At 56.5% G+C, this 21,280-nt stretch overlaps 2 protein-coding genes across 9 annotated transcripts in view; one reads left to right on the top strand and one right to left on the bottom strand.

Annotated features, from left to right (window-relative positions):
- Positions 1–16,779, bottom strand: part of RIPOR3 (RIPOR family member 3) — a 72,296-nt gene extending 55,517 nt beyond the window's left edge. For both annotated transcript variants that reach the window (XM_029915971.1, XM_029915970.1), the window contains exon 1: positions 16,617–16,779. In XM_029915971.1, coding sequence (XP_029771831.1) covers positions 16,617–16,619 — 3 coding nt within the window. In that variant the 5' untranslated portion in view covers positions 16,620–16,779. The remainder of the gene's footprint in view (positions 1–16,616) is intronic.
- LOC115273083 (specifically androgen-regulated gene protein-like) overlaps positions 8,868–21,280 on the top strand; it is a 33,950-nt gene continuing 21,537 nt past the window's right edge. For 3 of the 7 annotated variants that reach the window (XR_003900653.1, XM_029915974.1, XM_029915975.1), the window contains exons 1-7: positions 8,868–9,241; positions 10,065–10,152; positions 10,236–10,327; positions 11,709–11,760; positions 14,335–14,457; positions 15,889–16,017; positions 18,464–18,581. Coding sequence is in view for 5 of the 7 variants with exons in the window: in XM_029915974.1 (XP_029771834.1) it covers positions 9,002–9,241; positions 10,065–10,152; positions 10,236–10,327; positions 11,709–11,760; positions 14,335–14,457; positions 15,889–16,017; positions 18,464–18,558 (819 nt within the window). In the remaining 2 variants the exon portion in view is untranslated. Of the gene's footprint in view, positions 9,242–10,064; positions 10,153–10,235; positions 10,328–11,708; positions 11,761–14,334; positions 14,458–15,350; positions 15,793–15,888; positions 16,018–16,280; positions 16,766–18,463; positions 18,582–21,280 lie in introns of those variants that run through there. The other 4 variants (XR_003900655.1, XM_029915976.1, XM_029915977.1 and 1 more) reach the window with 4 other exon arrangements.

The following is a 21,280-nucleotide window of genomic DNA, read 5'->3' on the forward strand; positions in this document are numbered from 1 at the left end:
AGTCTACTGTGTCCCCTATGTGGCAGCTGTCCGGAGCGGAAATCTCCACTAAGAGACGGGCCTCCTCTCCACGCTAGAATCAGGGGAATGCCACAGGAAAGGAGGCTGCCCAAGGGCCGGGAGGGCCGGGCACTGAGCTCCTCTGTGACACTGGCCAGCCTTCGGAGCTTCCGTGTCCTGATCTCCATCGGCCGAGAACAGAAATCGCAGACGGTCTCGGCTCATGTCGGAGACAGGCTGCTTCAGGACGAGCGTTGAGGTGGATTCGGAGGCTGTGTTGGGCTCACCAGGAATCAGTGGGGGCCAATCAGCACCATCTTCCATGGACCGAAGGATGGGAAGGAGGGCATATTTGCCATCACACAGGCGGGGGATCTGTGAGGCTCCTCAAAGCCTGAAATGACTCTGATCTTAAGATCTCTATGGATCACACAACACTGACGGAGAGCTCTCCACTGATTTGGCCTTTCTTCTACAGCACCGGAAGCTTCTCACAGTGAATGCTCCCTTACCACTTCTCAGTGCCTGTCACTGAGGCCTGTCCACACCATTACATCCTGAGAGCCACGAAGATGGGCTTAGCCAGGGAAATCTTCATGGATCCAGGACGCTGAAAGTCAGCCCTATGACCCCCTACTCCCACTCACCCCAATGGACCCAGCAATACGTGACACTAAACCTCATTCTAGATTTTTAAGTTATGTGAGCCAACGCATTCTCTTTGTTTGCCTCAGCGGTATGAATCGGGGCTTTGTCATTTATAACTCACAGAGTCCCAATGCACAGATTCTTTCTTTTTCCCAAAACAAGGACCAAAAAAAAAAAAGGGTTGGCTAGTATGAGAGTGAGGACATTTGGGGCTTTGTTTTTGTTTTCGTTTGAGCCAGCCAAAACAAGAGGCCTGGAATGCCGAGAAAGGACACCAGCTTCTCCGAATGCAGAAGCCTGGGACCTGCTGAGGGGTCTCTGTGATGTTACTTACTCTGCTTTGGGTGAGTAAGTAGAGTCATCTCTTACTCTTAGAGGGAAAGGTTGTTTGGAATATCTTTTTATTCTCCTCAAAATGTAGTTTTCATGATGCTTTTTCCTTAGCTTCCTGGGACACTGAATCTAACTCGGCTGAATTTTGTTTAAACACAGCATAAATCATAAATACCATTGGGAGAGAACATTAACCAGCAACCAGCAACATTAATATCCCTCCACCCCCCACCCGTCTCCTCCAGTTAAATGGTCCGGAACCTCTCCACCTGGTCCCCAAAGGAAACTTCCCTGCCTGTTCTAGAACGTTCCAGAAGCAGGATCCGGCTGTAAGTTTTAACATATCCCCACCACAGCTCAGCTTCCTGGCCCAGCCTCTCCACAATCAGAGGAAGGTACAGACCTTGGCATGGAAACTAACAGCTCTGGCCATTTCCGGAGTCTGGCTCTTGACATCTTTTCCTGGCGCAAGTTCTTCTCCTCCCCTCCCCCCTCCCCATTCAGGAGCCGCAGCGGTGGGCACACAGCAAGGGCTTTGGTACCAAATAGATCCGGGGACAAAACCTAGTCTGCCACATTCTTGCTGTGTCACCAGGGACAAGTTGCTTAATTAACCTCACTGAGCCTCAACTTTCTGTAAAATGGGGATGATAACACCACCCGCTGTGTAGGGCTGTTTCGGAGGATTCGATATCCTGACGCTTGCACAGCCTGACATAGTCAATGGTAGTACTAGCCATTAGTATTCGGGGCATTCTCAGATCGGCTGAGACAAGGAGGATGGAGGGGAGAGAGAGAGACAGAGAGACACGGACAGTGAGCAACCTCTGCATCATTGAGCCGCGGGGGTCATCACCTGCTCTCCCCAGCCGCCCCGTTTGAGACTCTCCATTTCCAGGATCCTGGCCACTCTTGGAGATCTACCTGCCCTGTCCCTTCAGAAGCGAGGGGTTGATTTTTCTTCCCCAGCTGGGGCCTCTGAGCCCGGCCCTCTGCCCAGGTCCCAGAGTCAGTGGACAGGGACTGAGATGTGATGAGGCCCAGACCACCTTGTGCTCCGGTACCTTTGTGACACGGCACCAGCACACACGCACTGCCCTGCATGTCTGTCCTTCAGCACGCTGGCCACAGCTCTGACCACTAAAGTGTGTGACAGTTTCTATAACACGTCGTAGTTTGAAAAACAGAACTATGCTTTCCTCTCTGCCTCGTTGGGTGAACGGCCCTTCCCCTTGGTCCTCAGATGTCCGTCTGGCTGGGGGAGATGTGCATTTGCACAGAGGAACGAAAAGCAGGATCGTGGCAATATTCAGTTCCTTGTAAATTGAAACAGATTTTTGCCACAAGACAGTAGACTTACAAACCACCGCTGTGAGAAATCATTTATTAACTGTCCTTTAGGTACCAACTAACATGGCGAAGGCATAGTGCTTTCCCGAACTGTCAAGAGAATAGAGGTCTCCCTTTACCTATGACCCACGCTTGCTATTTATAGCAGAAGGAGCGCATGCAACGGAAGGAGAGAGGGCATCCCTCTGCCCCTGTCTCAGCTTCAGCCCAGAGAGCGCAGGGACATGGAGGGTGGGGGGGCAGAGTATAGACGCAGAGGCTATCTGGGTTCAAATCCCAGCTCTGCGAAGTCAGAGCTCTGTGACCAAGAACAAATTATTTCACTTCTCTGTGCCTCGGTCTTCTCATCTATAAAATGGGACACACAGAGAGTTGCTAGGAGTCTCTCAGGGGTTAGTGCTCAGTGTAGACTCTGGTATATACAGGCATTCTGAGTACCAGCTACTTGTATTTTATTTTATTATTTATTAATTCATTATATTTGTTTGATACAAGGAGCCAGCTCCAAAGGCAGGGGTTTGCACTGACGCTCTGGGGGCTTGAGGGGGAAGCCACATTGAGACCACTGCCCAAGTTCAAGTTGGCGGATCATGAAAAGGCTGCAAGTGGCTGGGGGGCGGGGAAGCCCTCCCCAGGGGTGCACTTTCTCTGGCTACATGAGCCCTCCCATGGCCGGGATGGGACTCATGATATTTCATGGGGGGAGACACTTCGTTAGGGGGTGGGCAGGCCCCGCAGGGCCCAGACGCAGTGGAGGCCAGGGCTCTGAGCTGGGGAAGGCGCGAGCCCGCCAGGCAGGGCTCCGGGCCCAGAGCAGGCCTCCTTCCAGCCGGCGGCTTCAGCCTCCAGTGCCAGAAAGGCCAGGAGCGATCCCGGGCAACAGACGTGGCTGGAGACCGCGACCCCTCCCCTCTACCAGGGAGCCTCCGGGACTCCTCTGGGACTCCAGACCCCCTGCCACCTTAGGGGGGGCTGAGGATGGAGCAGAAGGAAATGTGACGCCCAGCACGACCTAAAGCAGTGGATCAGACTCAATTGCCCAGATTAGACTAAGTCGAGCCTCTTCCTTGTTGCCCTGGGACTGGGGTTTGTGAGACATCTCAGCTCAGTTACAGGAAATCAGGAAAGGACATTTTTTCTGCAGAAGCACGTGATCGCGTGGGTAAAGAGGCAGCCTCCCATCAGTCACCCGGGACGCCCCGCCGGCGGGCAGCACCGCACCTGTCGAACAGTGGAGGGCGCTCTGTAAACACCCCCTGGGCTAGTGAGGGTGCCGGTCCCTCTGGCGACCAACAGGTGGCCTGTGTCTGGGAGTGGCCAGGAGGAGCTCATTCCTGGGGGGGGGGGGCAGGAGAGTGAAGAGGGCACACGGGGGTCCCGCCGCCTTGTCTTCACTCGCCTCTTCAGCGCGAGCGGACCGACTTGCTTCTAAGGAGGGCAAGTGGCAAAAGTGACGTGACGCCACCTCCACCATGGGGGACTCAACCCGGTCCACGTGGGTGCACACACACATGCACATCCATAAGCACACGCACGCGTGCATGCACGCGCACACGCATGGACACCCGCGATTGCGCCCGCGCACCTGCCCGCACGCCCCCGCACGCACGCCCACGTGCACCCGCTCGCACGCGCCTCCCTGGCTGGCTGTGCGGAAGCGGGCTGCCCCTGCTGGAGAGGGCGCCGGTGGCTGGGCACGGAGGGCCTCCCACCGGAGAAGTGAATCCTGCCGGCACCGCCGAGCGGCCTGGGAAGCAGGTCCTGCCTCGGAACCTCCCCACCGACACCTCGACGCGCCTGTGACACCGCCTGAAGCCAAGCGCCCGGCCACCACGCCTGCACCCAGACCCGCAGAAACTGTGAGATCATAGACCTGTGTTGTTTCGCGCCGCTTAGCTGTGGGGACGAGTGTTACACAGGGTAGATAACTGATCCGGCCCCTCAGTGGCCCCGAACCAGCTACTTAATCTTACGTGTGTTCCTTGATCGGAAAATGGACATCGTGGTGGCACCCCCACCTTGCAGGTTCGTTGTAAGGACCGAGAGAATGAGTGAATGAGTGAGTGAATGAATGAATGGGACAAGTGGCTGGAGCAGCAAGATTGCAGCATCAAGAAATGAAGCCCGGTGGGGGGGGGGGCGGGGGGCGGGGACAGAGCGAGCTGTAAAGATGCCTGTGGGTTGCTGCCACAAAGCCAAGTGCCCAGCTGGGACACCCCCCCCCCGAAGGCCCGTCACCAGAGTGAAGCCCCACCCCGACCCCCACTTTGTCCCAGCGGGTTTCTCCTGGGATTTGAAAGCACCAATGCCCAGGGGGTGCCTGTGGTCAGAGCACCTGGCACCCTTGGCCCTCCCCCTGGCCGTCCCTACACTGGGTTCTGCCATCCTTTCTTCGGGCCCTATGTTCCCCACGGGGCCACTGTTGCCCAAGCGACGGACAGACTTGGTGCCCTGGAGACAAACAAGCCACAGCGACCGATAGCTCTAGAAACTGAGCCTTGTGGGAGAGGGCAGCCCATGGGGATGAGAGCCAGGAGCTGCCCACAGCTCCGGGCAGCCAGTCCAGGGGGTGATGGGGCTTTACCCACATGGTAACAGACACCTGACCCCACGTCTGTTCTGACTTGGATACGTGTCACGGGACCTGGGAGTCTTAACTAATACGACGTCCAGCCCTCCCTGTCCCAGGTCTGTGTCAGCCCCACACCTGAGCTCCCACCTCCCAACCCCAGGTTCGAGTCCCCAAAGCCGCGTTCTCCTGTTCCCTCATCTCACCTGAAGTTTGACCCACTGGGGCAGAAGGGCCACAGAGGCCACATGGGCACTGTCTGGGGAGTCCCCCTCTCGCTCCTGAGCTGGGCACGTGACCCAGATCCGTGATGTCCACAGGCATGGACACTGCTTGCCAGCCCGTGGGCAACACACCTGTGGCAAGTAGCGGCTTGTGGTACACCTTCCCCCCTGCAGGGTCCGCCCCCACTCAAGCTGATCCCCTTCCTGGATTCGGAGCACAGGGTTCTGGCCAAGCTGGGTGCCGCCCACCATTGGCTCTGGTGTCCCAGTTCCCCCGAGGGGCAGCTACTAGGAGAAAACTCCTGCACAGTGTGTGTGAGCACGTTGGGAGCATGACCCTGACCACAGCCAGCGGGCGCAGGGTACCTTCTTTCTTGTCCTCATTTTGGCTCTTCTCTATCCACCACCACCGCCATCCGATATGTAACCGATTAGCGTTCATGAGAGCTTGCTCCATGCCACTAGGTCCAGAATCTGGTCCCCATAGGCCCCCAAGGTACATTCTGCAATAATCCCTGTTTTACAGACAGGCTCCCTAAGGCCTGGCTGGTCAGTGGGAGAGGCAGGATTTGAACCCAGGCAGTCTGGCTTTGGACAGTGCTCTCTGTGACGTGGCCGGCTCCTGCACGCTTGCCAGTCACTCTCTCAGCTGCTGACACCCTCCACCCCCTGGCAGCGCTCTGCAGGCTGGCTTTGTCCTTGGAGAGCCCCTGCTCGGCCCTGGGGCCTCCAGCCTTCTCGCTGGCTGAGAGAAGGTTCCTGGCTCTCCCTGTTGACAAAGCAGCTCTTTCCCAGTCCCAAAACCCCAGTTGTTAGAAATTACAGTCCTTCCTCGTGGCTCCCAGCTCAAGGCTCCGGGAGGCTCCTGATTGCACATATCTCCCATTAGCCACAGCAAGTTATTCCGTGACCGTGACACGGGCGTGAGAAAAGGTAAACTGCCGCACGTCCTCTGACGGCGCACTCTTGTCTCTGTCGGGCCCCATTCCGGCCCGGCCAGGCCCCGTGCTCCCCTGACTGTCAAAGAAACGGCTTCTTCCTGCAAAGGCCTGCGGAGGCCTCCACCAGGCCCGGCCTGGCCCAAGAAGTCGGGGCTTGAGGACCCGACAGAGTAAGTCACTTTGTGAGTATTTAATAGCATTGTCCCGATGCTGAATAAATCACCCCTAAATGGACCATTTTTCAGTTTGTAACCCAAAGTCAAGACTCGTAAAATGTTACCAGATGTCAAGGATGGAAGTGTGCGTCTGGCACACTCCTGCACGCGTGAGGGTCACAGGCTTCCTACCTGCAGGAGAGCCGGGCACTAGTGATCCCAGGCGGGACGCAACGTCACGTTGGCCCCCCGTGAACAGAAGATCCGGCCACCCCCTCCCCCGCCCGCCTTTTATAGCTTCTTTATGGGGGATGCGTCTGGAGAGAGTGGACAGACAGGTGGGCCAGGACACACGGAGCTCAGGTGGCTGGGGTTGTGGAGACAGAGTACGGGGACTCTGAGCCCCTGCAGTGGGACTGAGGGTCTCAGAACCTTGCCGGCTTTGGGCTCTGAAAGAAAAGGTTTGCTTCCAGATTTGCTGTTTACCAGCTGTGTGACCTTGAGCAAGTCGGCTCCCCTCTCTGGCCTCAAACAGGGAATCCTAGAACTCATTTCACAAGGTGATGGAGGGGGGTAAATGGGGGAAGCAATGAAAAGAGCACAGGAAAGTGTGCGGCACGTCACACGTGTGGCACACACTGGGTGGGAAGAAGCATGTGTGTCCGTAACGGGTCATGTCTACGAGGAGCGGTGTCCCCCCCGGACATCCGTGTCCACCCAGAGACTTGGAGCGTGGCCTTATTTGGGATTCGAGTTTTGCCGGGGTAGTTAGTTAAGACGAGGTCACACTGGATTGAGGTGACCCCAAATCCAACGACCGGTGTCCTTAGAAGGGGAAGAAGGCCAGCGGAGAGCTGCTTGTTCACTTGTTCACCCATTCGGGGCAACAACAGCAGCGAGGCCGGGACCAGCTTCCCCTGGTCCGTTCGGCACCCTCAGACCGTTCCCAAGGTCATCCCTGATCGATATCACGCTGGTGATCGTCAGAGGGTAGGGGGCAGAGGGGCGGAACGCGGGCTAAACCACACGTTACGGTGCCGTCCCAACAGCAAAGATCCCCTCCCCTGGGTCAGGAGTGTTTTTCCACCAGGAAACGAGAACAGTTCATGCGAGTTTGTTCACCCTTTGTCCCGGGATGCAAAAATGTGAGAAATGTGCAAGGGCTCTGGCCACAGAGGCACACGGCATCTCGGCCCCGAGATCCACTTCCTGCGCAGGGCTGGGGGTCAGGGCGAAGACCACTGCAGAGAGAGTCGGGAGGAGTGCGCGCCTCTGTGCCGCGTGCTTGCTGGGGGGGGGGGGTGCCAGAGAGGCTCCCCTGCTCTGCGCCCTGGTTTTCTCATCTGTGAAACGGGGGAGATGATGCCTGACGCCATCCATCGGCACACGGAGTTGGGCTACGGCAGATGTCACAACTGATTCTCCCAAAGGGTCCCCCACGTGAGAAAGGAGCCCTTCCATCAGTGTCTCCCCCAGAGCCCACCTGATAACACCCCGACTTGACCCTGTCGGTCCGTCCGTAGGTGCTCACTAAGCACCGACTGCATGCACGATGCCGTGCGGGTCTCTGGGAGTTTATTTACAGCACAGCTGACTAACAGCGTCAGCAACAGCCTCCGTTTATTGAGCGTTTGCTAGGTCCCGGCTGTGCTCTCCCTCTTCATCCTCACAACGCGTCTGTAAGACGCCGTCGTCAGAACCCTGGTGTTTGAGAGAAAACTCAGCTCCAGGGGAGCACGACGTGCCCCAGTCCACACGTTAGTTTGGACTCCCTTTCCACCCTGCCTCCAGATGAGCCGCCCGCGGCCGGGGCAGTGATGAGGCCCACCCACGGTGAGACATTCCTAACGCAGGCTTGCGCTTCTCACGTCTGACGGCGTCAGACACGCCGCTGTGTCACACCCCTAAGAACTTCTTGAGAAGCTGTTACCGTTACTGTTATTATCCCGCTTAAACTAATGAGGACACACAGGTTCGGGGGTTACGTGGGTGGGAAGTTAGGACCCAGTCCAGCCTTCTGCCACATCTCAGACTCTCAGTCACCATGCAGTTTGCCTCCCTAAGGGAGCTGGATACTGTTGGTGCTCAGTCAGGGCAGAGACAACCAAGGGTGTGGGGAGTCCAGATCCAGGAGGCTTCCTGGAAGAAGAGGTTTGCAGAGGACGGGCAGAACCGGCGTGGCCCAGATGTCCCCTCTGCAGACCACCTCAGGGCATTTGCCAGCAGCCCAGGAGCTGGGTGGCCCAGACCCAACCTTCTGAAACTCACCTCCGGGTGCCTCGCTCCCCTGAGGCGCTGGGGAGGAATCTGCCCCACCGAACCCCGCCCCCCACAGGCCTGTCTGCATGCCAGGCCAGGGCTGGCCCTTCACCCACAGACCTCTCGTTCTGCAGGCCCCAGGAAGGAAAATCAGAGCCAAGGTTATCGTGGGGGTCACATACCTTAGGGGAGGGGTGGGTGTACAGAGCCGCAAGTTATTCAGCGCAGCGTTATTTGCGATCACGAAAGATGGGAACCGGCCTCCTGTCCATCAGCAGGGGACGTGGTTAAACACTTGGGCACCATCACATCCGCCTCAGGTGTCCACGGGGGATGAGGGGGAGGCTTGTGAGCAAATAATGAAAGCTGTGACATTTATGAGGGCCCTGAACCTCTCCTGAGCGAGTGAGTGCCTGAACTCACTTGATCTTACATCAGTCTCAGGAGGAGGGACCATTATCACTTTAAAACAAGGAACCCGAGGCACCTAGAGGTCAAGTCCCTTGCCCAAGGCTCGTGGCTATGAGCAAGGGAGCTGGAGTTTGGTGCAGAACCACGATCAGAAGCGCCCTGCCTCCTAGCTTCCCGGGGGCCCCTCGGCCAGGAACGCCCCAGAACCTGGGAGACGAGAGGAAGCCGCGGACGGCCAGTGGCCCTGGCCTCGGGGAGCAGGTGTCCTCAGAGGCGCCGGACGGAGCGCCTGCGCCCGCGGCAGAGCGTGGGAACTCGGACGCCGCGGCAGCCAGCTCCTCTCCGCGGGAAGTCGTGGCCAGCGGGGCCCCTGGTTGTTTTTCTAGCCTCTCCTGGAGCCCCGACAAGAACCCCCAAAAGAGCCACGGGACCCCTTTCACCACCAACAGCCATGTTTCACAGTTGGGGGCGGACAGAAAAAAAATCACTTCTTCCCACCCCCAATGTTTGAGCAAATCAGCAGAGCTCAGGGCCAGGCGGCCAACGTGTTGGTGTTGAGAAAAGCTGAGTTCTCAAGCAGAACTAATTGGCAACAGAAATGGAATTTTTTCCCCCAAAACAGTATAAACATGCTTGATCCCTGGGAATTACCCTTTGGAATAGGTATTCCAGACATGTTGTGTGCAACTGGGGGGAGGGGGGCGCTCGCCCCTCTGCCTCACTCTGCCCTAGTCACCCCCTCTCAGCCTGGTCACGAAGGTCAGGGGCCCGAGGCTGCCCAGCCTGGCCTGGACATCTGCCCTCCTGTCCCCCCCACCGTGCCACTTCCTTCCTCCCGGAAACAATGGTTGGCTTTGGGTGTTCCCCCAGGGCCTGATCTACAGACACTGGAGGGGTGGGATTCATTCCCTCTCCGCTCCAGGGATGAGCCCTGGCAGGTAGAAGCCAAGGAAGGTACGCCAGGAAAATTTTAGGAACAGGCACCCACCCCAGTAAGAAACAATAAGGTACAAAGAGGAATACTTCATGATGCTTCTAGAAAAGAGAGCTCTTGCCATTTTAGAGGCACAGAGAGGTTGTAGCAGCCTACTGGAGGCACACAGCATCGTAGTGGGGATCCACGATATGGACCCGAGGCTGTAGGATTAAAGAGTTTGTGACATTTGACTTCCAGGCTCTACCAGGAGGCGCCATGACCGCGAGGGAGTCCGACAAGCCGGATGCAAACCCATCTCTGCGGTTCGCTACCTCTGTGATTTCAGGCAAGTTTCTTAACCTCTCTGTTCCTCAGTCTCCATATCTGTGAAGTGGGGCCTCTAAGAGCACCTCTGTTCCTGGGCTCTAGGGTTGAGTAGATTAAGAGCAGTCCATGTAGAGTGTGAGCAACGGTACCTGTCACGCAACGAGGACCTGCCCCCGTCACTGTCGCCGCACACGGTAAGAGCCAGGCTGAATAACGGCCAGGGAAGGGGAGGAGGAGAGACCTGGGCCATGCTGGCCGGGTCTGGACCCCTGCTCCCCGTTTTCCCTCCTGCTGTGTGAGCAGACGTAAATAGGTGTCTGGTTCCCAGGCTGGACGGGGGCCCGGCAGGGGTTTCTGTAAATGAATGTAGGAATCACATTTAGACTGCTACAGGGAAGGTGGGGGCTGTCCAGGTACCTCTTCCAGCCTGTCTTGAGAAGGTCATGATTAACTCGCTTCTACCAGAGGTGTGTTCTGTAAGTCGGGGAGAGCTCTCTGGGCCAGGATATGGGGTCCAGGGATCTAATGGCCACTGGACAGGGAGCAGGGCCTTCGGCCATTCCCTCTGCTGTCCACCAGGCGTCCTGCCGTCCGGCCCCTGGTGGGTGGGGGCATTGGCGGTGCACTCGGAGGGTATGTGTGTGCCCACCTCCTGACGCTCCCTCCTGCAGGGCCTCCCTCTCCCCTCACCTATGCGGAAGGCAGTGCTGGACTTGCTCGAGGGTACCCAGCCATGTAGGGGCGGGGGTGGCTGGCCCAATTCAGGGATAGCGCAGGGGCAGCCCCTGGTCACAGCAGAGACGCGCAGGGTGTCTGAACTTGGGTGTGGAGATGGTGGTGTTCGCGGGGCGCTCCATGCCCCCCTGAGATGGAGGAGAGGGCTGAGCGTGGGGGCCGCGTGAAGAGTCCAGGACGTGAACCTGGGTCGGTCAAACCGCGTCTGATGGTGGGCAGTCCAGCTGACTCCCATCATTACACAAGTGAATGGCCACTGCGTTGGCCCAGGCTATTAAAACGTGGTGTTCGTAAATGTCGTGTGCAGCTAGAGAGTCCCAGTGACCCTCGTGCAGGGTTACAAATCTACCTCGTCACTCTTGGCAACATAGCAGAGCAGGTATTTCCACAAGTATTAATTGTGTGCCTTTATTGAGCGCCTACTATGGAATATTATACTGAACAAAATAGGCAAAAAAAAAAAGTCTATGCCATCAAGAAACTCACATTTCAGTAGGGGACATTTAAGGAAAGAAAACCATATAGTATTGTAGATGATGAGAAGTGATGAGGAGCAAGCCACGTGGAGACGTGGAGAACGAGTGTCCCAGGCAGAGGGGAAAGCAGTGCAAAGGTCCTGAGGCAGGACTGTGCCTGGCACAACTGAGAACAGCAAGTGGGGCGAGAGGGAGAGCCGGGGAGATGCGTTCCACATCCGGCTGGGCCTTGTGGGCAGGGTGAGGGGTGAGGACTCCGCCTGTTACCCTAGGTGAGGCGGGGCCAGACTGAGGGGCAGAGGGTGTTCTGAGCAGAGGAGGGGCAGGATCCGATTTCCTCTTAACAGGACCCTTCTGGCTGCAGGTAGGGAAGAGACCGTCGGAGAGGCAAGAAGAGCAGAGACACCCGCGAGGAGGTAACTACCACAGTCCAGAGAGAACTGGCCTCTTGAACCAGGGCGAGGGCAGTGGCGGGGACAGGAAGCAGTTAAAGGAAAAGCCAATACAGTTTCTTTTTTACTGGAAAGTGGAAACAGCTGCGTTCTGCTTGTGTGTTTTGGGGTCAGAAAGTTTGAGATGTGGTTATCAAAATGGACCCCTTCCTCCAGCCTCCTGGGGCTTCTGATTCACAGGCATTGACAGGAGAGTTTCAGGGACACCTGGTGGCTCGATCAGTTAAGCATTTGACTCTTGGTTTCTGCTGAGCTTGCGATCTCACAGTTCGTGAGTTCAAGCCCTGCGTGGGGCTCTGTGCTGACACTGCACAGCCTGCTTGGGATTCTCTTTCTCCCTCCCTCTCTGCCCCTTCCTGCCTCTTGGTCTCAAAATAAATAAACTTTAAAAAATCGAAAGGCAAGTTTTAGGTCTCCGTGAGCTAACACAGATGGACACCCAGGATATAGTGTCAGGTGGAAAAAGTAAGATGCAGAATAGCATGTATAGAAAGATCCCATTTTTGAAAATTAAGATTACAAAAAAAGAAAGATGTGAAAATGAGTAAATGAATGGTCTGGAAGAATAGACTAGACACCTGGCTCTCCACAGTAGTTCCCTGGAGCGGCCCAGGAGATTTAAACTCAGGATTGACCTTTAGAGCGCACAAAATAAGTATAAAACCCACTTTTAATGCTTTTTAAAGTTTCAGTGGCGGGGGGGCACCTGGGTGGCTCAGTCGGTTAAGCGTCCAACTTCGGCTCAGGTCGTGATCTCACAGTTTGTGGGATCGAGCCCCTCATCGGGCTCTGTGCTGACAGCTCGGAGCCTGGAGCCTGCTTCAGATTCTGTGTCTCCCTCTCTCTCTGCCCCTCCCCTGTGTGTGCGCTTTCTCTCTCTCTCTCTCTCTCTCTCTCTCTCTCTCTCTCTCTCTCTCTCTCACACACACACACACACACACACACAAATAGGCATTAAAAAAAAACTGCAGTCGGCACGGCTCTATTCTTGCCACCAGATTTGCACTCCTCTGAGCCAGCGTCCCCACCTGGGCCTCCTCCTTGGCCTCGACTGTAGGAGACAGAACTCTGGAATGAGAAATGCTTTCGTCTCCTTGCTGGCTCGGGAGAGCTGGAAAAGGCCCACCTGGCTCCCAGGGTTTCTAAAAATAGAAGGTTGTCTTGATGTTCCTATAGGTTTGGCTTAGCTGTTCCTTCCGCCGGTTCCAAGATGCCGTTTCTGTTAGAGAATCGTGCTTTGTGTGTGAAAATAAAGTACGGCGGGAGCAAGCCCTTAAGCGGCTGGAATTAGGGAGCTGCCCCTGATGGGTCTCCAGAAATGCCCCCACATGGGAAGCCGGTGAAGGCCATGGGGAGCCCGTGGCTTTTGCCACTCCCTGGGTCAGCCGGGTGCTGCCCGAGAAAATGACACCTTGTACCCGACCATTCGTTCCGGCGCTCGGATGGGGACGGAGGAGTGGGGTTGTCGGTATGTTGTAGGCGTGAAGTATTTGTGTCCAGGCTTAGTGTATGGAGTCTTTTTAAATTTTTTATGTTTGTTTATATTGAGACAGAAACAGTATGAGCGGGGGAGGGGCAGAGAGAGAGAGGAAGACACAGAATCAGAAGCAGACTCCAGGCTCCGAGCTGTCAGCACAGAGCCCCACGCAGGGCTCGAACCCACAAACTTTGAGATCATGACCTGAGCCGAAGCCAGACACAACCAGTTGAGCCACCTAGGCAACCCATTGTGTCTGGAGTTTTAACTCCCTTTGGGTGAGGGCTGAGGGTGGCCCAGGACAGGACTTCTGAGACCCTGAGCACAAGCATATGTGCTGTGGGGCCACCAGTGTGCTGGCAAAGGGTAACAGCCAGCGCTCCGGGGGAGACTGAGCTCCTGTGTGGGGGAGCATGCACGCATGCGTGTACAAATATATGCACGTCCATGTACCCTTAGGTGGATCATAGATTGTACTGAAGTAGAGGATGTGTAGCACACAGTCTACAAATAAACATAACATTCGTAGGTTTCATGTGTCCAACCGATTCCCACAGGACAGTTTTGTTGGTTTCTGCCCCCAACTCTTTAAAAAAATTTTTTTATGTTATTTCTTTTTGAGAGAGAGACAGCGTGAACAAGGGAGGGGTAGAGAGAGAGGGAGACACAGAATCCAAAGCAGGCTCCAGTGCTGAGCTGTCCGCACAGAGCCCGGCATGGGGCTCGAACCCACAAACCTCGAGATCATGACCTGAGCGGAAGTTGGATGCATAACTGACCGAGCCACCCAGGCGCCCCTCTGCCCCTACCTCTTGTCTCTGTAAGCAGCCCAGGCTCACAGCTGATGAGGGAGGGTCATTCTCCAGGAAAGTGGGTTGGTGGTTGTCACTTAAGGACTAAGACAAAACGGACGCAACAGAGCGTATCGGACTCGACTCCCTTGTCAGCAAAATGACAGGCGCCTTGGTTCCCCGCTCTCCCCGCGTGATAGCGGCAGAGGTGGCGCACATTTACGCTTAGCCTGCACCACTGACTTCTCCTGTCTCCTCTCTCAAATCTAGATGATCAGCAGAGCAAGCCCTGCATTGTACCATCCCCTTCCCCGGGTGACTCCAGGCTGCTGACCCAAGTCCCTGCACACGGCCTGGGGCAGCGGCGCCCTGGGGCGGAGCTTGGACAGACAGGTGCAGCGGCGGGAACATTCCCAACAGTGCAGTGTCCTTTCAGAACCGGGAAGGGGGGAGCTGGGATGCCTTCCTACCTCCGCAACATCATTTATTCGAGAAGTTGATGAAACTTAATTTTTAATAATGGCTCCATTTGGCGAGTTTGCCAGGTTTCTGAAAACCTGACGACTGGCTTTCAGGAGCCGGTACAGGCCGTGTCGGGGGCAGTGGCAGCGAGTGGCACGGCTTGGGAAGGAAGCTCCACCCTCCGTCTCTGCCCAGAACCCAGAGCAGCTCGGGCGCTGAAAGGGGGGACGGGGCGCTTTGGGAATCGCAGATGGACAGAGGCCTTGGGGGCTGAGGCAGGAGTGAGCAGGAGAAGGCACGAAGGGCAAGGACCCAGTCAGCGGGCACCGCTTTGCAGGGGGACCTGGGGGCGGTGCCCGGTTTCTGCAGCAGAGTAGGTGAGGGCTTCCTGGCCCGGCGCACATCCAGGTTAAATCACTCCGTACAAAAGTGACCCATTCGGCTCTGGGAAGCTTTCAGGCCCAAAGGCCTGTGGCCACTGATGTCAGCAAGGAGGCACCTGATGCCATCAGCCTCCTCTTCAGGCCCTTGTGCCAGCCTCCAGCCTCCCTGCCAGTCAGGCTCCGAGGGACACCATCCCCTCCTGGAAGCTTGTCGGGGATTTCAGTGCCCTCCAAGCAGAGTCCCGGAGTTTCAGAGTTGCAAAGGGATTTTCAGAGATTTCCTAAAATAATCCCTTCTCTTTGTAGATGAGGAAACACAGAGGCCCAGAGGTGGGATGTGACTCACTCATGGTCACCAGAAAAATCAAGGGCGGGAGCGGGTAGGGTGACCTGTCATCCCGGTGTGCGTGGCCCTGAGGGGTTGCTGGGACCCCCACTCAGATCTCACCTCGAGCCCAAGATAGAGGGCCTGAGCCAGTCGCTGAAAGGAAGGAGGCCTGAGTCAGAGGTGCTGCGAGATGGAATTTTCCAGAAGAGAGAAGAAGAAGGAGGGCAGGTCGTGGTGCCAGGTCTCCAGCGCTGCCCAGACGCGGCCCTCGAGGGCTCTCCCACCTGCCGTGGCTGATGGGTTTGTCCCTCCCTAGGATGTGACGTGCACCCCCCCCCCCCAGTGCCAGGGAGACACTCAGGGGACTTTATCTGCATCTTATCTCTGGCGGAGCTGCCACAGCTGCGGGGCTGTATATGCAAATCGCTGCTGATTATCTCCGTGTGCGGTTCCCCTGGGAGGCGGTGGAAAGCTCTGAACGGTTTCACAATTCTGTTCCGTCCAGAGGAGGAGTGGGGGCCCCGAATGATTCAAAACAGATTTTTGGAAAAGCAGAATAAAATTGGAACAAAACCTTGTAGAGGCATGTGCCACTCTCCCCACGCCCTGCTCTCCCCACCCCTGCCTGACATCCTCCTCTGCTGCCCCCAGGAGCCTCCAGAGGCAGGGGAGCAGGGTGGCGGGCACAGCACACGGTGCCGGGCACTCTTCCTTCAAGCCAGGAGCCCCTGCCCATCCCAGGACTCAGGACCCCAGCCTGGACTGACTTGCCATCCGGAGGTAAGGGTGGCTCAGCCTGTGGCTTCCTCTGACCTCTCCGCCTTCCTCCTGCGGGTAATGTGCCCCTTGACACCCCCCTCCTCCACCCCTGCCTCCTGGGGAGATGGCAGAATCCCAGAAGAGAAAACAGACCCCTGAAAGCGGAGTTGGTGCAAGTCGAGTCAGAAAGACGGAGTTCTGACTCCAGTCTCCACCGCTGACTGGCTGTGTGACCTTGGGCAGGTCGCTGCACTTCTCTGAGCCTCTCTTTGCTCCGTGTACAGGGAGGGTGATGATACCAGCCGCAGAGGCTCACGGGGATTCCCCGAGCTAGAGTTTCAGAACCGCCCAGCGCAGAGCCTGGCACGTGGCACGGAACACCAGAAACACGGTCCAGGAAGAGCCCCTTAAAGATCACCTGTTCGGCCACTCCGTGTCACAGATGGACAAACGGAGGCCCAGGGCGGGAGAGGGCTTGCCTGAGCCACTGCAGCCCCAACCCGCATCTCCCGCTCTCCCGGTCCCCCTTCTGCGGCGGAGCACCGGGGCGGGGTGTGCGCAAGTGCCGCCCTCGCACACCTCACCTCCCTCTAGCGTCTGGTCCGCACGCCAGCACTCACCATGGAGCAGGTACCAACGTCCAGGCCCGGTCACGCCTCCTCCTCCAGGCAGCCTGGCGTTCCCCGCCGCCAAGGCGAGCGCCGGCTGCCGGTTCCCATCCGAGCCAAGAGTGGAGCCGGGACTTGGGACTCCGAGAAGCGCGTCTGCACTGGCCACTCACAAGGTCGCCTCCGAGGAGCCCCCCCCCCCCCCCCCCCCCCCCCGGGCTTCCTTGCGGTGCCGCAGGACGTGGGGATCCGATAGCGCCACCCGGCTCTTATCTTGCCCGTGTCAGGGTGCAGGCAGCCGCAGATCGGGGTTCCAGGAAGCCCGCCCGGGGCCCCCCCCTGCGGGCCGCTCTCCCCGGATGCCGCCTGCCGCTGTGGCTGCAGCCGATTGCCCGTCAGTGTCACCGAGCTCTGCCAGGGGGAGTTCCATGCTGGCCCCCAGCAGGCGGGGCCCCCGGCCCTTCACGTCCCACCCCCCACTCCCATCTTGGCAAGGGGATGGGAAAAGGCAGCTAATTTCAAGTCCGCGGCGCTTGTGGTCGTGTCCTGAACTCTCCACGATTAATCACGGAGCATCTGATTTCGGCTCTGCCTCAGAGGGGGGTGTGGGGACGCCTGGAAGTTTCTGTTTACTCCATTCTGCGCTGGGGCTGTGTGCTAATCACAAACAGACAGGGACGCAGCCTGGCCCTCCCTCCCCCTCCCCCGCCTCTGCCTCCTCTTACCTTGCCACTTTCATGTCCCCTCCACGCTCTCCTGTCTCTCCTTTCTCACCCCCCCCCACATCCCCCTCTGATCCTCCACACCCCCTTCCTGTGCTCCGGGTTGCCCTGGTGTCCTGGCGTCCCCTCGGCACCTCCCACCTCTCCTAAGGTGCAAACGAGCTTGGCCTTTTCCCATTATGTCTTTAGAGTTAGTGATCTGCTTCTTTTACTGCCTTTTCTCCCCCTAAATTTTTCAGGGTTTTCCCCCAGCCCCGGCCGCAGCTGTTCCGTTTGAATGTAGGACTCCTGCAAACTTGATGGTACCCCGGGGTGGGGTCCAAGCACGACACACACACACACACACACACACACACACACACACGAACGGCTCCCTGTGCCACCTTGGCACAACTGTGCTCGGAGACAGACTCAGGAACAAAGCCCCCATTGACCAGCCCTGCAGAGGAGCCTGGCCCTGCGGAGCCGTCCGGCCTGGAACACCTAGAGATGAATTTCTCTCCGCCTCCCCTTGGCTCCCTTCCACCCTGCAGCCACTGCAGACAAGGAGGCAGGAATAAACAGCCCCAACAAAGAGAAACTGCCACCCCCCCCCACCCCGCAACACACTCTGAAGAGTAATTTGGATTTGGCAAGACCTTTGAAAACCAGAAATGAGCATACAGCCGCCACCCGGAACAGAGCTTATGCACGTGCATAAGGAGGTGTGCACGCAGGGTTTATCATGGAAACAACTGAAAAGGATGTAACTACCCGTCAAACAAGGCCTGATGAAATACAATGTGGAAGAGTCAGAGTGTGGGTTAACCAGGCAGCGGTGTACAAAGAATGAGCTCGGTCTGCATGAATCGATCGAAGTGAGTCGCCCAGACCTCTGAGTCGGTGAAAAGGGGGTCAAAATGGTGTGTTTGGGATAGTCCTCATTGGGTAGCTCCCCCCGCAGGGTCCACGCACCAAGAATGAACTACTACGGAACACCCAGCAAGCCTGGAAAATAGTCTTAAAGGATTTAAACCAAACCGGGTTGTGAGCTCTGGGGAAAAGGGAGGCAGAACGGTTTAAGGTGGTGCTCTTACCTGTAACAGGTGCATTCTGGGAAATGAAAACGGACTCATCTCTTACTTGTGTCCCAAGCAGCTTCCTCCTTCACACCCACGTGCGGAGAAAATTTCACCCAACCCAACGGGCGCCCCCTTGGACTAACTCAAAGAAGGCTACAGTATGTCAGCTGAGAAATAAACAATCGTGCGGAGAGGTGAGTGAACCCAGCAATTCTGCAGATGCTCAAGTGTGATCAGCTCCAGTTAGATGGGGAACCCTGAGCCAGCAGTGACTCACCTTAGGGGCAGGGGGTCTGTCTGAGTGCGTCTGCAGGGAACTTAGGTCTCCTGGAAATGGGGACAGCAGATATATCTTAGAAAGGAAAGTACTGGAAAGTGTGGACTTGGTTTGGGGAAGGAATGTCACCTGCTCTAACTTCTAAAACATGAAAGCCCATTTTGAAGCACCTGACGGGGATGAATGTGAACAAGCCCAGACCTTATGGAAAGAAAGGACAGTTATCAATTTAGATGGTCCCCTCCCCTCACCACCGATGACACACAGGGCCACATCTCACAGACATGACAGACAAGCGGATCTCATGTCCCATGCAGGGGGCACAGTTGTCACGCGCCTGCTGGCTTTGGGAGCTCAGCCAGCAGAGTTACTGTAGAAAACACAAGTGACATGCACGCGTCACCCAGCCCCTCGGCGCCGTCCTCTGGAAGCCCCGGGTTTAAGCCCCATGGCCTCAGACATGGGGTTTCCAGCTGTCAGAGTGGGTGGCATAGAAGACTGTGTGTGGGGCTGCCCACGACTTGGGGACACGCACAGTCAGCGGGACTCAGTGCCGAGTCTCACAGTGGGAAAGCCCTTGTGCAGAAGCCTCAGCTTCATGCCCGTCTGGTTTGACCACGTCTCCGATGTCTACTGATGTCCCTTTTGAACAGAGAAGGCAGGCCTCCAGCTCCGGGCATACCCAGCTAGAGCCGTGTGGTAATGGCTTTCCACTGACACTTCACTGTGTCCGTTCTTTCAGAGTTTAAAAGCGAATCCGCCAGATAAGGGGAGAACCAACAAAATCCTAACAGGACATGGAGTCATGTTAATCATAGTGTATTAACAGCAGTTCATTATTTGTGAATGGTATACGACGGTCACGTAGCATGTCAGCGTTACCGGAAACGGTCGGAAGCTGGGTGCAGGGTGCATAAGAGTTCTCTGTACTTTCTCTGCAGCCTTGTCATAAATCCAGCACTGTGCTAAATTTTAAAATGTATCTAAGTATTTTTAATGGGCCCAGATAAAAATAAGCCAATGCTGGGTTTTTTTTTAATGTTTGTTTATTCTTAGAGACAGTGTGAGCAGGAGAGGGGCAGAAAGAGAGGGAGACACAGATTCTGAAGCAGGCTCCAGGCTCCGAGCTGTCAGCAGTGAGCCTTATGTGAGGCTCGAACTCACGAACTGTGAGATCATGACCTGAGCTGAAGTCAAGCACCTGCCCATCCCCCATGCTGTTTTTTAAAATGTATATATGGGGGGAAGGGTGCACCTGGGTGGCTCGGTTGAGTGTCCAACTTCAGCTCACTCACGGTGATCTCATGATTCCTGGGTTCGAGCCCTGCGTCGGGCTTTGTGCTGACAGCTCAGAGCCTGGAGCCTGTTTCAGATTCTGTGTATGTCTCCCTCTCTCTCTGCCCCTCCCCCACTCATGCTCTGTCTCTCAAAAATAAATAAACATTAAAAAAAATTTAATGTACATATGGGGACACCTGGGTGGCTCGATCGGTTAAGCGTCACTTCAGCTCGGGTCGTGATCTCGTGGTTCGTGGGTTCTAGTGCTTGATCCTCTTCACTCAACTGTGCAGGTTTGAAATTTGTCACAATTAAAAGTTAGGGGAGAGGCGCCTGGGTGGCTCAGTTGGTTAAGTGTCTGAGTCTTGATTTCGGCTCAGGTCATAACCTCATGGTTCATGGGTTCGAGCTGCGCATCAGGCTCTGTGCTGACAGTGGGGCGTCTCTTAGGATTCTCTCTCTCTCTTTCTATGTCTCTGTCTCTCTCCCTGCCCCTCCCCCACTCATGCTCTCTCTCAAAATAAATGAATCAACTTAAAAAGTTAGGGGAAAAGGTAAATTAATTTACACAACAACTGGGACCCTCGGTCCCAGACCCCCCTCTCCAGGCCCCGTGGGCACACACCTTCCAAACGGCACAGCGTTTCCAATGCCTTCAAACTCTCTCCCCCGCTGTCCGTGCTCCTCTCAGGTGTGACCGTCCCACATGCCAGGCTGAGTATTTCGGGGACAGAGATGAATAAGGAGGAAGTATTCTAGCAGGAGACAGATGTGTAAATAGAAACCCATGGTGCCAAGGGCTAATTTTAGCCCAGGTGGTGAGCGCTGGGCGGGAGAGGCCTTTGAGAATGAAGGGGATGCCCCCAGGACGTGTGTCACTGGGAAGGATGAGTAAACAGAAAGGTTACCTTTCCAGAGAACCTTCCTTCTCGGGCCCTCAGGGCTGTGCCTCGTGCCTGAATACACAAAACACACCACAGAGAGCTAGCTCCTAGCCCTCTCCCCTCTCCAGCCGGTCTCACCGCCCTCCTTGGCTCTCATCTCTTATCCCTAACCTGCTGGCACCCAGCCAAGAGGCAGGGTCTCCACAAGCTTTCTCTGAGCCCCCACCCTGGGTGCAGGGCCCCTCCCGGCCGTCCTCACTGCCTTACCTCGGCCGTGCTGTGTGAGCACGCGGGCCCTGGGGTCCAGTCGTGGCTCCTCTGTTCCCAGCTGGATGCATGACCTTGGGCGAGCCACTTGACCTCCCCAGGCTTCTCCTTCCTCATCTGTAAAATGGGAGCAACGACAGTGCCTCAGTGGGTTGTTGTGAGGATTAGATGAAATACTACTTTCCTG

This window comes from Suricata suricatta, chromosome 12, assembly GCF_006229205.1.
Source record: "Suricata suricatta isolate VVHF042 chromosome 12, meerkat_22Aug2017_6uvM2_HiC, whole genome shotgun sequence".
Lineage (NCBI taxonomy): Eukaryota > Metazoa > Chordata > Mammalia > Carnivora > Herpestidae > Suricata > Suricata suricatta.